This window comes from Perca fluviatilis, chromosome 11 (assembly GCF_010015445.1).
Source record: "Perca fluviatilis chromosome 11, GENO_Pfluv_1.0, whole genome shotgun sequence".
Lineage (NCBI taxonomy): Eukaryota > Metazoa > Chordata > Actinopteri > Perciformes > Percidae > Perca > Perca fluviatilis.
The window spans coordinates 7,604,893-7,620,453 of record NC_053122.1 but is presented as its reverse complement, the minus strand read 5'-3'; the positions used below and the strand labels follow the sequence as shown (position 1 = coordinate 7,620,453).

Below are 15,561 nucleotides of genomic sequence, written 5' to 3'. Positions count from 1 at the left end.
AAAAAGTCAGATTTCTAGAGTGAAGTGTAATAAAACTGTGATACAGTTTACTTACATAATGTGATTATAGTTATCCTGTTCATCAAATGTCCTTAGGAGGATTCTTACCTGCTGAACTCAGGTCAAGTTGCAGCCATTTTCTGATTTCATCTGTAGTGGAAACATTGGAAGGAAAGGAGCTGCTCAGTCCTGTCTGTGTGCATTTGATGTGAAGACACCGTCACACCCTCATAACTACGGTGTCCAAGTGTAAAAATACATCAGCTCGGCATCAAAACCAGTCTAACATGTGGCAGAAGCCTAGTTTGCATCAGGATAACTACACAGCAGATCAGGGCTGGACTGGGACTAAAAATCTGCCCTGGCATTTTTGGCCCAGGTGGCCCACACCCACCGTGATTGGTCAGACACATTCCCTGCAGACACTCCTCTTAAAATATGCGTGCATTTTATTATATGAGTTGCCTAGTGTTCAGCGTTCATGTGATCGTTTTGGATCCTTCAAGAGGGGTCTCAAGACTTATCTGTTGATCTTACAATTAAATAATTCATTCATTCTTATAGTTATGATTTGTGGTTATGGTATTTTTATTATTTTTTATTATTGATATTTGATATTGTATTGCCATTAGTGTTATTATTACTATTTTGCTTAATATTGGCTTAGCAGGTTAAAACAGTTTACTTTTAATTTTAACTATTGTAGGATTCACATTTTGTCGCTTTGGACACAAGTGTCTGCTAAATACTATAACCATAACTATAACCCTTCCCAAAAGCTACAATAAAGCTGAGAGTAGTACAGTATATGCCCTGGAAAAGAGCACCAATATAACAGAAGCTAATTAAGCCATTCAAGGAACACTGATGCTTGTATCATTACTGAAAAAAAACACACACACACACACACACACACACACACACACACACACACACACACACACACACACACACACACACACACACACACACTCACAGCCTTTCTTCCTTCTTCTGACAATCCCTCTTTAATATCTATTTTTCCATTTTTCCTCACTTCATGCCCCTCTTTCACTCTCCTCTCCTCCTTCTTCCCTCTCACTGTCCTCCTCCTCGGCTTCTTCCCTGTCATGGTCACTGTCCTCCTCCTCGGCTTCTTCCCTGTCATGGTCACTGTCCTCCTCCTCGGCTTCTTCCCTGTCATGGTCACTGTCCTCCTCCTCGGCTTCTTCCCTGTCATGATGCTGTTTCTGCTTCTCTGTGTAGCCAGCCACCTCTCCTCCTCCTCGGCTTCAGGTAATGCTGATGTTGAAGCAGCTACTACAGCCCCAAACATGTCAGAAATGTTGGCACATTGTGAGGAATCCGCCTGTAGATTCTTAATCTTTTTCTCATGTAATTTCTCTGCACCTCCCTTGCATTTCGGTGGTCGTTTGTCCATTTTAACGTGAATGCTAAACTTCCAGCATAACTATTACAGCTCATGTCTCAGGGCCGGGAGGCGTGGCAATAGTGGGATTCGTAAATTTGCGGCCCGCTGTGAGTTCTTTATGGGCCGGCCCGACCAAAAAATAAAAAAAGGTCCTATTTATATCGGCGATTTGGCCAAAAAGTGCGTCGGCCCACTGGGAAAATGCCCGGTATGCCAGATGGCCAGTCCATCCCTGCAGCAGATGATACAGTTCTACTGTCAGTCAGTGGTGGAAGAAGTATTCAGATCTTTTACTTAAGTAAAAGTACTAATAGCACACTGAATAAAAGCTCTTTTTACAAGTAAAAGTCCTGCATTGAAAATGTTACTTAAGTAAAAGTATGCAACAGGAAAATGTACTTAAAGTATTACAAATGAAAAGTGCTCAATGCAGAAAAAATCCTCACATTTTCATCAACTGGAAACAATCAAAAACAGTTCTTTCAATTAACCAAGTGTTTAATCGTCTAATAATTTCAGCATGACGTGTTAGGCCTATAATATACAGTATTGTTGGGTAGTTTAATTTATAATACAACCTGGAATTTTATAAACTGCTTGTGTTTTGTTTGCTAAAATCTCAATTTGTAAAGTAGTAACTAAAGCTGTCGAATTAAAGTAGTGGAGTAAAAAGATTAAAAAATATTTCTCTCTGAAATGTAGTAGAAGTAGAAAGTAGCATGGAAAGAAAAGGCTCCAGTAAAGTACATGTACCTCAACATTTGTACTTAAGTACAGTACAAGTGTACTTTACCGTTTACAGTATACTGGACTCCCGGTTTTTGGACCCCACGAATATAGTTAAACAAGCCCACACACACACACACACACACACACACACACACACACACACACACACACACACACACACACACACACACACACACACACACACAGCTGTTGAAGAGATTTGTTGGAAGGATTACAAACACTGCCACAGTTTTCTTTTCCTGCCGTAGATCAACTTGGTTCTTCATGCTGAAGTAGACCTGAAACATATGTTGACATGGTTCGTTATTCTTCATCACATGCGAGATCTTCCACCTGGCTGAGATATCTGAGGTGAGACCATGTGATCCTGATTCTTAGTATTTGCTGCCATCTTGTGGCTGCAGACACCTACGGCTGCAGTAGAACAACATGGTTACGTTTGCATTCAACCAAAATGAAAAGCAGCTTTTGTCCGTCTACTGTGGATATGAATTTGCATCAGGGGATCGATCTATCCATTGATCTGAGAGGCCCTGCAATTTGGTTTTTTACAAGGCTATATGTCCCCACTACTGTAAAAAATCATCAATAATGTGGATAAAACGACTTAAGAGTGTGAAGAGGAGTGAAAGAGAAAGTGAAAGAGGGTGTTGACTAGGGGTGGGGGAAGAAATCCTTTGATTCTTTTCCCTAGAATCTATATTTTTCATTCATTTTTTTTTAAACCAACGATTCACCTAAATATTTTCTGTTGATGTGGTACCGCCGACGGCGACTACAACAGAAAATGACGAAAATCCATGTTATGTTCTTTACAAATTCAGTAAATGTCAGACTAACTGACTGATGCGTGATGTGCATTCTTCTTTGAAAAACAATCAGTTTTGAGATATGCCTCATTGTATATTGTCTCTAGAAGTGTATTATTCAAAAGAAAATCACAATACTCAATACTATCGAATCGCAATGAACGAAAATTGCAATACAAATCCAATCGGCACCCATGTATCGTGAAAGAAGAAAAGTATATTCACTTCTGGTCCTGCACATAATGGAACTGAATTATTTGTAACTTACTAACAAGCGAGGATTGAGAAACGGTCAAATGAAGGGAATTGGGATGTACCCCAGGTTGCACAGAGAGAGACAGACTAAGTTGGACTTGCTTTGTAAAACAGGCCCAAGAAAACAGAAGTGAACTCAGTGATGCATGAACACTCTTATCAGACGCACACCCACATATACATATATCATTTGTAACGAGGAAGTTATGGTAGCTCTGTTTTGTGCCTTTGTTCCTTTTTAAATGGTGAAAACCGAGCAAAATGAAACCCCAGCAGATGCTGGTTAAAAGTGTTGATGAGGATAATTAGTGGCTCCATTTACTGGGTCTGGCAGGGGAACACTGGCTTTTTGTAATCCCATCTGTAAGTGCAATGGTTAAAGCTGGTATTTACAGTTTACCCTGCGATGCCCTTTAAATGCTGTCTTCACTCAGAACCCCAATTACATTTGCGATGAATTATTCATATTTTTTAGCCCTGCTATTACACCAGCCACGCTGGGCCCTCAGTTTGAGGTCACTGTTGTTTTTAAAGGCAGTAAGGACATCAATACACCTATTAACTTCTTGAATAAACAGCACACCCACGGATGGTGTTCATAATCGGTTGTGTGACGCTCAAACTTTTTTGAAGCTTTTTTTTCTCGCCTTTATCTAAGGAAGTGTAAACCAGCAAGCCTCTAAAAATAGGCAAGCGAGCATTCGCCGCTAAACGTGAGATAAAAGAAAATGCTGCATGAAGCCAAATCAATGAAGAGCTGATACGGTCATTTTTCATGCTATACATGCAATAAACACATGTAAAAAAAGGCTGAATATCGCTGTGTTAAATAGCTCCAGCTAATTCAAAAAACAACCCTGTAATAGAAACTGTATTAATCATTGGAAAAGCTTTACAAAAGACTTACAGTGATTTATGTATGTCTCTTATTGGACCTCTAGCGATGAGATATGTATGTACATCGACAGGCAAACTGTTTCCTAGGCAGATTTTCAAATCCCTCAATGCAAAAGCTGCACTCCGTGGCGTTTGAAGCCAATAATTACAAGTAAAATACTCCTGTGGCCCTAATTAAAACCCTTTTTAGGCTCTTTGTGTGAGGTATTTCTTTCCCTGTTAATCCCGTTGGAGCACTGGAAAAGAAAGAGAAATGGAATAAAAGCAAGTAGAAGAGTGTTTGTTTTGTTTTGGTTGTTTTTTTGTAGCGACAGCGGAGGGTCAGAGAAAAGACATATTTCTCACAATACGTAATGAGAATCCCCAAAAGGCCATCTGCTGCATCAGACCTAACAATAGAAACTAGGTCAAAACTTTGGCACTGTTCAAGGATAGCACATATGAATCCAAAAACAATCAAAGCACATGCTCAAACCATTTTCTGAAATCATTGATCTTTTTATTCACCGATAAAAATATACACCAGGGAAAATAGGCCTCACTTCCTCCATCTTCCTGATTATTCCTCAGTCAACTTAGTCATTCATTTCCACTCTGAAAACATCTGAAAAGGTACAGTCCTGTCAGTGATTTTAACCCATTGAAAATATGCATACTGAAATAATTTCCATAGATTCACAGAAGTCAGCCGGGTTAAAAAAGAGGAGGGAGGGGGCTTCATGTCTGGTCTCGCAGTTGGCATTAAATGATCTAGATTATAAACTTCGCTTGACAGCTATGTTTCCATCCACTTGTCGATCGAATGATCTGAAGTTTGCTAAAAACAATGTGTGTTTCAATCCATTTAAAGTGAGTAAATACCTATGCATAATGACGTCACATGCTGTTTCGCGATCAAATTGGTATATGGAATTGATTTGAGACATTTTAAGGTGTTTCCATTCATTTTCGCACCGAATCCCTCAACAAACATCTGCGAACAAAGTTTTGCTAGCCAAAATGGATCGTGCCGTCTACCTACAAATGATTCGGTAACACTTTACTTGAAGATATCTAGAGTGACATGACACTGTCATGACACACGAAACCTAACTAACTCTAACCCTAAGTTGTCATGACAAAAACCAAATGACACTTACTAAAATAAGCGTTATGTCATAACGTTTATGACTTGTTTATAATGTTTATGACGTGTTCATGACAGTGTCATGTCACTCTTATGTTGATACCTTCAAGTAAAGTGTAACCAATGATTCCTATTGGGCAAGTTGTAATAGTGCTTATGTGTTATATGCGGATGCACGTAAAGGCCAGCCGACAAAGATTTTTTCAATCTAAAATAGCGGTTATATTTTGCTATTAAATTCAATTAAAAAAAGTCTCCTCGTTCGTCCAGTTATATCTGTATTTGTTGACACCCGCCATGAGCGCAAATACGTGGCAGAAATAAATATAACTTCTCTATTTTATGGTCGGTTGCAACCATAAAATGACCTAAAACGTAATCGCAATTTATTATTTAGTCGGCAAATAACGTTTCCGCATTTACAGACTAAGAGAAAATCCGATGTGATCAAACGTACAAACTTTGTGTCGATATTCATGAAATTCAATCGAATTTACCGTTTCCATAAGGCATTGTTCATTCGATATTACTTAATTTGCATTAAAACGCGTGGATGGAAACATGGCTTATGAGTTTCTCCTAATGTCAGCAATTGATTTTTCATTTTTTTATTCCAAATCACTTTAATCCTTCTCTTGGATGTTACCAATAGCCCCTTTTCCACCGCAGGGACTTATTAAATAAAACATAATGTTTGCCATGGGTTCCGTTTACTGTTCTGGCACCGTTCAGACAATCATGTCATCGTTGTCTCTTGAGGGTGTCGTTTGCTGTTCCCTTGACGCAAATTTGTGGTTTGTGATATTGGGCTGTGTAAATAAAGTTGCTAGAATTGTCAAGAGTGACAACAACAAACAAAGAATCAAAGCCTCAAATGAACCTAACTAATGTGCCCCCTCTTTATTACCTTTATCTTGAGACAGATTTAAATTCGCTGGAGCCTTTCAATTGTGTTTTGGAAGGTTTGTGAATAATGTAGTAGAATAGTCTAATGACGAATTTCCTGCTGGTGATATAAGAGAAGAAGAAAAGCTGCAAAAAGACCAACAAAGTTTTCAAGACAGTGGGTGAGAACTCTGTGGCCGATCTTTCTTTCTTTGTTTTTTATGAATAAGAAATAAATACAACTCCCATGTGATCCTATATTTCAAGCCAATGGATGATTGGTGATATGACCCGTGAATAGTGGGTCATCATGTTCCAAGCCAATTTGGTATACGGCTCCAGGTTTTTAAAATGTTTTAGCAACCGTGAAGCTCAAGGCTAGAATCATTTGGGCCAAGGAATAGCTGTACCTTTTCAACTAACGCACATAACAAGCAGAGCAGAGGGAGAACCCCATTAGCTCACCTGTCATGTTAAAACTCTGGTCTTCTCAGTTTGCATTTTGTCCCACACTTTAGCAATGCACTTGACCTAGGAGGTTTTTTCCCAAATCTCCCTTCAGCCTCTGTGTTCTTCTCTCCTGTTACAAATAAATGGCTTTTCTTATCCTTTGATTTCACATGATATCACAGTTCCTATTTGCCAGCTTTTTGCGGCAGTCATTTTGCATCCCCGCACCCATGTTTAAATGGCACAAGTTAAAAAGCAATACGTTTCAGCAAATCTGGCCAAAGGTTTAAAAAAAAAAAAAAACTTCTGATGGAAATCTTTAGGTGTCAGGGTTAGCTTGACCTGTAGCCAGCTGCACTGGTTCCAGTGTTTGCATCTCTGGCTCCCAGTCTTCCAAGAAGGCATAGTTTAGTTCGGGCACTGCCGCATTTAGGCCCAAAGAGCTGACTGAGCCGGCCAAGGACCCACGGCCTTCATAGGCGTACGTTTGAAGCGAGTCATACGGTGGGCCCCGTGTGTCAGAGTCCGCTTGGGCCACCTTCTTTTGGATGATCTGCTGAATGATGTCCTGACCGTCTAGCAGAAGCGAAGGCGCCGACTGGCTGATGTCTCGCGGAACGCAGTCAATGACAAACCAGGTAGTTTCCAACTCCGGGCTGTATTTCCCGCAATCTAACTCCCGTGCTTTCCTCCTCCTCACCACCGTTATCCCCTCCTCGCCATCCTCGATCTCGTCCTCCTCTTCGTATGGGCTTGGCCCATGGCCAAGGTAGGTGTGGAACCTCCTGCGAGGCTCGGAGGCTTTGGGATTTCGAAGTGCGGCAATGTCAAAGGCCTCCGTGTCTTCCTCCCCGCCTCCCTCGTCGTCATAGGTTACCACGTTTTCTCTGATGTCCTCTTCGGAGAGAATCAACGGCTCTTTGCTCGCTTTCTTGTTTCGCAGCTGGGTGAATAGCATCACTATGGCTGGAAGGACGTAAGAAGGAGAGGTAAAAGGAAAGAAAGAGACATACAGAGAATAAGAGAGAAAACCAAGGACATCCAAAGTACTTTTTCAATGACATAGACAAAATGACTGGATGATTGCATATTGGATTCTTTTGAAAAACATATGGCTTTCTATATACCCACATTTTATAATACCTAAAATAACATATTTTATTCACGGCAACCTTTTTTTAGAGATATTTCAAGGCAATGTGTCACAGTCTACTCAACGTTCTTTCTGTTTGGGAGCTAATAAATCAGCTTTGATGTTTAGGTATTAACTAAAACTAATGTAGTACTTACTGAAAAGACTGATTGGGAAATCCTCAACACAAGAAGAGTTCCATTTAAAGCACAAATAAAACAAATAAATGTGTTTTTTATGATAACAAAAGTACTAAATCAGATGCATCACGTACTGTGATGGAATCAGGTTTGTCCAATGAGAGGAATACATTTTAACCTTTTTAAAACCATGATGAACATTGAAGAATTTCCAACTTTGGCAAAGGCAACACATAGACTGCACCAATTTTTACTGGAATAGTCTTATTCCAAAAACTAAAACTTCTACACATAGGGCAATGAGTAGAATTTTAACAAAAAAAATGTATAGGCACATAAAAGTAATCCCTCTCAATCATCCCTTATGACCCATTAGAAGAGTGTGTTAGTGTTTGGGATGTTTATGGGTGTGAGGCTTTGGCCAGTGGGTGAGTAGCCCCTAGCCAAAGTGCATAGGGTGGCACAGATTTAAACCTGGGTTGTCACATTTTCATGCAATAAGCATCATTAAAAAATATATATATATATTATTATATAACAAAATTCTACAGATAGGGTCTTTAATCAGCGGTACTTCCATTTCCAAGCATTTGATATCTTTATTGGAAATACAAGACAAAGATAGACTTTTCACCCACATACTTACCTAATAATATGACAATACAAAGCAATATGGCTACAAAAGCCCCAGTGCTGAGACCAGCCGAAGACAGGAAAGCCTGGGCCTGACAGACATTGTTGCTGTTGCGCTCCCTGGCGTTCCTCTGACACACACACACCCTGAGGGAGAGTGTAGCGGTGCTGCTCAGAGGAGGCTCCCCGCCGTCAGCCACGACCAACACCAGGCTGAAGAATTCCGGGTCTCTGTCCTGGCTGAAGCCCTCACGCCGATGAGATATTATACTGGCAGTGTTGTCTGGGGGACAGTGAGGACAGGGTGGAGGAGGGCGAGGGAGGATGGTGTGGGAAGGAGGTAGGTGAGGGGGAGGATGGTGTGGGAAGGAGGTAGGTGAGGGGGAGGATGGTACGAGAAAGGTGAAGGAGACAGCAAAACGGCACATTAAGCAAGTACAGCAAAACACGCTCGTTGAATAAGCTAACTCGGTCTATACAGGTAATATTCTTTATGATCGTGGATCCATCCACATGATAATGTAGAGACAACGGCGCAGGTTTCATTTTAACATTGGGAGGACACGCTAAGGGGTTCCTCCGGGTCCTCAGGAAACTTTGAACGTCATAGCTGACTTGATTATCATCGGCCCGAAATCCCTCACAAGGAACATCTGAGAGAGCAGATCTGCAAAGCAGTTAACCATAGTCCTCATAAATCCACCGGAGTTTAGAATTCCAACACAAAGAAAGCGGAAGGAAACGGACATTGGCGAAAAGACATGCATCTGGCGGAATTTCCTGCGGCACCGGAGCAATCCCGGACGTGGAACGTCGAGGACATAGACTACCTGTTCCCATAGACAGTATATAAACTGGACAAACAGATCCCGTTGCTCTGGACGGAGACCAGTGAAGGATATTAGAAGCACTTTTCTGGTGAGCGTTACTGAGCAGCCTCCAACTGAGAGAGACGACGTAGATGTGACGTGAGCAACCTGTCTGAAAGTGTGAAGTCTTCTGGTATGGAGTTATATTCCTATCTTTAATCAAGAGCGCATTCTTTCAATTTGAGAGCATTTCTCACTGATATTACGTTCAGGTTTTGTAATAATTTCCCTCAAAACCTTGCTCTCACCCCAAAATAGTCACGTGCGCGCGCTTGGATTTGCTCTGCTTGTGCTCAAAGTTTGTGCTCGCGCTTGGATTTTCTCTGCTTGTGCTCAAAGTTTGTGCTCGCTTTGGATTTTCTCTGCTTGTGCTCAAAGTTTGTGCCGGCGCTTGGATTTTCTCTGCTTGTGCTCAAAGTTTGTGCTCGCGCTTGGATTTGCTCTGCTTGCACTCAAACTTTCTGCTTGGACTCAGATATGTTGTTGTTTGGACAGATTTCCTGCTCTCAGCTTTGAACCTTCTCCTCGCACTCAGGCTGATTCTGCTCAGTTGAAAAAGTTTCTGCTCTCGGATTTCTCCTGCGCTTTGGATTTTTTGTGTGTTATAACCCTATCAAAAGTCAACAACCAATAGAATGCTAGCTGTAGTGTTGACCAATGAAATGATCCCAACCCCGTTGAGGGTGCGTTCACTTTACTTTAGAACGTCTGTTGAGGGCGGCTGTAACCTGACTGTAACCAAGTTTATATATCCCGCCGCGCTTATAGCTTTATTATAAGTATATGTCAACAATGTGCACAGAATGGTCGACGCACTTTCACCTGCACCCGTCAGGAAACGGAGAAAGCTTTGAAGTGGGATGTATGAAGTTATGTCCACAACTACGAGGGTGAGTAACATAACTTAAGCACCTAGCTAGCTAGCTAGCATATGGCCTAGCTTGATGTCCAGAAACAAATAGAGGTGGTTTAATGTACCTAAACAATGATCAATGATTACCAAATTTCTCTCTCATATTGCTCCTCATAACCACTGAAAACTGTCAAAAAATCTAACCCAAAGTCCAATTATTATGGACGTTATGTGACTGATAACTGATTGATATCTGATTGATCATTGTTTAGGTACATTAAGTTACCACGTTAAGCTTTTTCACGTGTGCGTTAGAATGTCCCGGCTGCTGTTGAGGGAAACTGTAGTCTATAACTTCCTGAGCGACTGATCGTCCCATTTTTGCCCCTTTACATAATAAATATGGCTATGAAATGGAACATGAAATACATAAATGAGGCAATACATATATAGGCATTAGTCATTATAGTTCAATAGCCTAAATACATATGTTTTACTTATATTTATTTCCGGGGACTTTTATTTATTCCGTCTATTTATATGCACGTTATATTCAAAGGAAGTTTAGTTATCTCACAGGCTCAGACTAAAAGCAGCAGCAAGCCTGCCTGACATCAGTGCATAGCATATCACTGCAAAGTAAATAAAATATGAATAAATCACGAGCGGTAGATTCCCAGGTCAGCTAGAGCGGGACGCAGCTCTGCAGACGGACCAGAGTCAGTCAGCACCGGGGAGGCGAACCGCGGGGACCAAGCTCACAGGGCTGGTAGCTAGCTGCTAGCTGCTGCAGCAGCTAATATTAGAATATTAGACCCAGCACCGGGGGTCTGATCCCCAGGATTTAAAACGAAAATCAAATAACCATTTGTTTTTAATACCTGTTTATGAAATGAAAATCAAAAGTACACGGACCCAGTCTGTTAAGTACAATTTCACCACTAATAAAACAGATCTAGAGATGATATGCTTTATTTGCAACTTAAATGTAATTTTTTTAATTAATACAAAGCAAACTGAGCAGAAAGAACAAGTATTGTGTTGGTTTGTTTCTCTTCTTCCAGGTGTGACTTAAGTACCCGTTGAGCTGCATCACAGCTGCACTATGTGCATGGACCTGTGCCAGTCAGCACATCACTCACCTGTGTGCAGAGGACAGGCAGCAGTAGCACAAACCAAGAAGGTTGGCAAGTCTGATAATAATGCAATTGTAAAAAAATAATAATATAATAGTAAAATCATGTTACATACACTTATGTTTCTTGCTTAAATTCACAGGGTGCACAACCAGGCCTGGGAGAGAAAATTACTGATGTCCACAAAACCAAATCAGAGAAGGTAAGGTAAGATAGTAAGGGGGTTTTAAAAAAAAAAAAAAAAAAAAAAAATTTTTTTTTTTTTTTTTTTAATAATTTTTTTTTATGAAAAAAAAACAAAAAAACAACAGCAGAGGGGGGTTGGGGGGGGGGGTTGTCCTCAAAGTGCCAGAGATCTACAAGGACTTCACCCTTTTCTGCACCATCAGCGTATAATCAAAGTGATAAAAGAGAGAACAAATTATTGTTTTCTCTGTTGACATGAATAGGTGCCTGTAATGTCTGTCCATATATTCAATCAATTCAATAAATGTTGATAAGTATCAGTGCTATTTCTTAAATCATTGTAGTTTTCAGAGCAATAAGATACAGATTATTAAAACCATGTTCACATTTGCAACAAATTAAAACCCTGATCAAGGCAAATTGTTTTTCATGTTCCATAACATTTATAAAAAAAACCAGTACAATTAAATTTACCAGAGCTGACACTTTGTAAATAGCTTTAATTTACCTTGTCAAAACAATGAGTAATTCATAACAAATTGCACAATATTTGACACAAAACCTTAAAAGTGTATGGTTCATACTACGGTGAAGCAGTACAATGTGCCTATAGGATTTACTGTAGCAGGAACATTGATATTGGCAAACAGATGACCCAGGTTCAGGTGAGTTTGTGAGCAGGGTTATGAATAAAGATAAGATAAGGCTAGTGTTCACAAGAGGGATGATTCAGGTATGGCAACACAAATTAAGAATAATTCAATTAAATAGGAGGTATGTACAACTAGTAGAAGATAAATTAACTATACAAGAGCAATTAAGGTAAAGTTTTGAGGTGGCAAGCTAAAGTATAGTCAATAGCATGGAGTCAAGTCAACAGTGTACACCAGAATAATATATACTGTGATTAAGTAATGATACTTACTGTTGTCTGTACTAATATAACACAAAAAATATACAGTGTTTGATGCAGTATGGAGAACAACCAAGTCCCATATGAACTTTAAGTGCAGCTGTTGATGATGTTCACTACAAACAAAACTTGCAGATGGTTGTAGTCTGTAGCCAGTCATACAGTAGGTAGATCTGGAGCAGATGGTTGTAGTCTGTAGCCAGCCATACAGTAGGTAGATCAGGAGCAGATGGTTGTAGTCTGTAGCAAGCCATACAGCAGGTAGATCTGGAGTAGCAGGGTGAATTCTAGCTATCATGGGTTGGTGATATGACACACACAGATCAACAGGGGTCAAACCCCTAGCCCCACCTGGATGAAAAGAAAGTAAAACAAAATACTTTTTTTTTCAGTTCAGTTTGCTTTGTATCAATTAAACAAATAACTGCTATTTAAGGAGCAAATAAGAAACCATATCATTTCTAGATCTGTTTTTATTATAGTGATAAAATTGAACTTAACATTACGTTTTATACAGATTGCTATGAATCTATTTTCAAACTAATGTTATATGAAGGAATGAAGACTAAATTCTGATGAACAACAAACAACAGTGATGCAAAAATGACACAAACAATCCAGTTTCGTGTGTTCTTTCAGTTATATTACAGTTTAGGTTTTACTACTGGCTCTAACATGAAATTAGCCAAATCCCAGGAACATGGTTAACCAAACGAGGAAAAATACAAAGTAGGGTCATCACATATACACACACCGTCCGTCACATGTCGTTCAATCTAGCTAGCTATACAATAAAGAACATATATTTGTTTCTGGACATCAAGCTAGGCTATATGCTAGCGCCTATGCTAGCTAGCTAGCTAGGTGCTTAAGTTATGTTACTCACCCTCGTGAGTTGTGGACATAACTTCATACGTCCCACTTCAAAGCTTTCTCCCGTTTCCTGACGGGTGCAGGTGAAAGTGCGTCAACCATTCTGTGCACATTGTTGACATATACTTATAATAAATCTATTAACGGGCGCGGGATATATAAACTTGGTTACAGTCAGGTTACAGCCGCCCTCAACAGACGTTCTAAAGTAAAGTGAACGCACCCTCAACGGGGTTGGGATCATTTCATTGGTCAACACTACAGCTGGCATTCTATTGGTTGTTGACTTTTGATAGGGTTATAACACACAAAAATCCAGGGCCCCGCAGGAGAAATCCGAGAGCAGAAACTTTTCAACTGAGCAGAATCAGCCTGAGTGCGAGGAGAAGGTTCAAAGCTGAGAGCAGGAAATCTGTCCAAACAACAACATATCTGAGTCCAAGCAGAAAGTTTGAGTGCAAGCAGAGCAAATCCAAGCCGGCAAGCACAAACTTTGAGCACAAGCAGAGAAAATCCAAGCGCCAGCACAAACTTTGAGCACAAGCAGAGCAAATCCAAGCGGCAGCAGTGACTATTTGAGTGTGAGAGCAAGGTTTTGAGGGAAATTATTACAAAATCTGAACGTAATATCAGTGAGAAATGCTCTCAAATTGAAAGAATGCGCTCTTGATTAAAGATAGGAATATAACTCCATATTCTGGTAGCTGTGCCGAGAGAAATCTCAATCATTCCCAATCTTACAGAGACGGAGAGCGTAGGTATATGTAAGGAGATAACATAGGCACAGGCTAATTATTGCTAACTAAAATGCTAGTTAACATTAGTAATTCAACTTCAACTGCTAATGTAAGTTGAAACTGCCTGCGAACTTCTCCTGTACTGTACGGTAATTCCTCTACTATGCGACAGTAAGTCGCGTGGTTATGACACAATCGTTAGTCTATTTTTACAAAAGCGTCTGCTACGGAGCCATAACGTGAGATACAAGGTAATGGAGCCTTTTATACATTGTCGTGTTTCTTTAGAAATAAACAACGGACAAATAGAGTCTTTAAATGCTTCAGATGTAAAGTTATTCGCTGTCGAAGTGACGCCAAAATGAATGGCAGTCAATGGAATGCTAACAGCGGGTGAGCGTTTGATAGCATCAAAATGGCGCCATATGAGGTTCGAGTTCTGAAGAGAGGTTAACCCCCTTGCCTGTTCCCCAACGCATCCAGTTTAAAGTCCTCCTCCTCACCCACAAAGCCCTCCATAACCAGGCTCCAGAGCTTCCTACCTCACAGACCTGCTCCAACACCACCACAATCTCCCGCCCCCCCGTAACCTCCTCTCCCCACCACTTAGGACCAAGCACCGTACCTGAGGTGACAGAGCTTTTACCATCGCAGCACCCTTCCCTCTGGAACTCCCTACCCATACACATCTGGGACTGTACTGACCTGGACACTTCAAATCTCTCATCAAAACACACCTCTTCAGATTAGCCTTCCACCTACAATAGTCACATATTATCTACTGTTCGTTACTGGTTTTATTGTTTTAATCGCTATTAATATGCTCGTTTCACTTGTTGGTTTGATAGTTTCGTCTGTTTTTTAACGTGCTGGTTTTAGTGTGAAGTGTCTTTGAGTGCTGTGTCTTTGTATGCATATTATGGACATGGATATTTGTGTGCTCACTCGAGTCTTACCTCCGTTGTCCTTCACAGTAAAATTTGGATTGGCTGGAAGCTCAGCAGGCACATAGAAGGAAAACCTTCCATTTGCAAAGTTGTCAAGATCTGCTGCTCGGACGGTCTGAATCACCTGATGGAGAGAAACAGAAGAGATGTGAAGGAATAAAAACAAAATCAAAGGGCAACCGAGAAGACAAGCAATGCAAATGGAAATAAGTGAGGGAAACAAAAGCCAGCAAGATTATTAAGAAACAAAGAGGCTGAGAATAAAATATTTGTTTGAAATTCTCCAATTCTCACACAGTCTGAGTTGGCAAGAAACACCATCAGTAACCCTAAACAAATCCCTGATGTTCTCCTTCCTTTTCTCATCCTCATATCCATTATCCCTTGCAAAACAGATCCTTGATCTAAATAGGTATTAAATATGGGTTAAATAAAACATAAATTAAAGAATGATATCCTGGCTCAAATGTTTGGTTCTGAACCAGCACATATTGTTTCATTAATGTGGAATAGATTTTTTTTTTATGGGCATTGACCTTTAAAATGCAAACAGCTTATT

At 40.3% G+C, this 15,561-nt stretch overlaps 1 protein-coding gene across 1 annotated transcript in view; it reads right to left on the bottom strand.

Annotated features, from left to right (window-relative positions):
* Positions 1–6,113: 6,113 nt before the first annotated feature.
* Positions 6,114–15,561, bottom strand: part of LOC120568864 (cadherin-18-like) — a 125,868-nt gene continuing 116,420 nt past the window's right edge. Inside the window, exons 10-12 of the mRNA XM_039816595.1 lie at positions 15,012–15,126; positions 8,502–8,771; positions 6,114–7,549 (exon numbers count right to left, since the gene is read on the bottom strand). Coding sequence (XP_039672529.1) covers positions 6,903–7,549; positions 8,502–8,771; positions 15,012–15,126 — 1,032 coding nt within the window. The 3' untranslated portion in view covers positions 6,114–6,902. The remainder of the gene's footprint in view (positions 7,550–8,501; positions 8,772–15,011; positions 15,127–15,561) is intronic.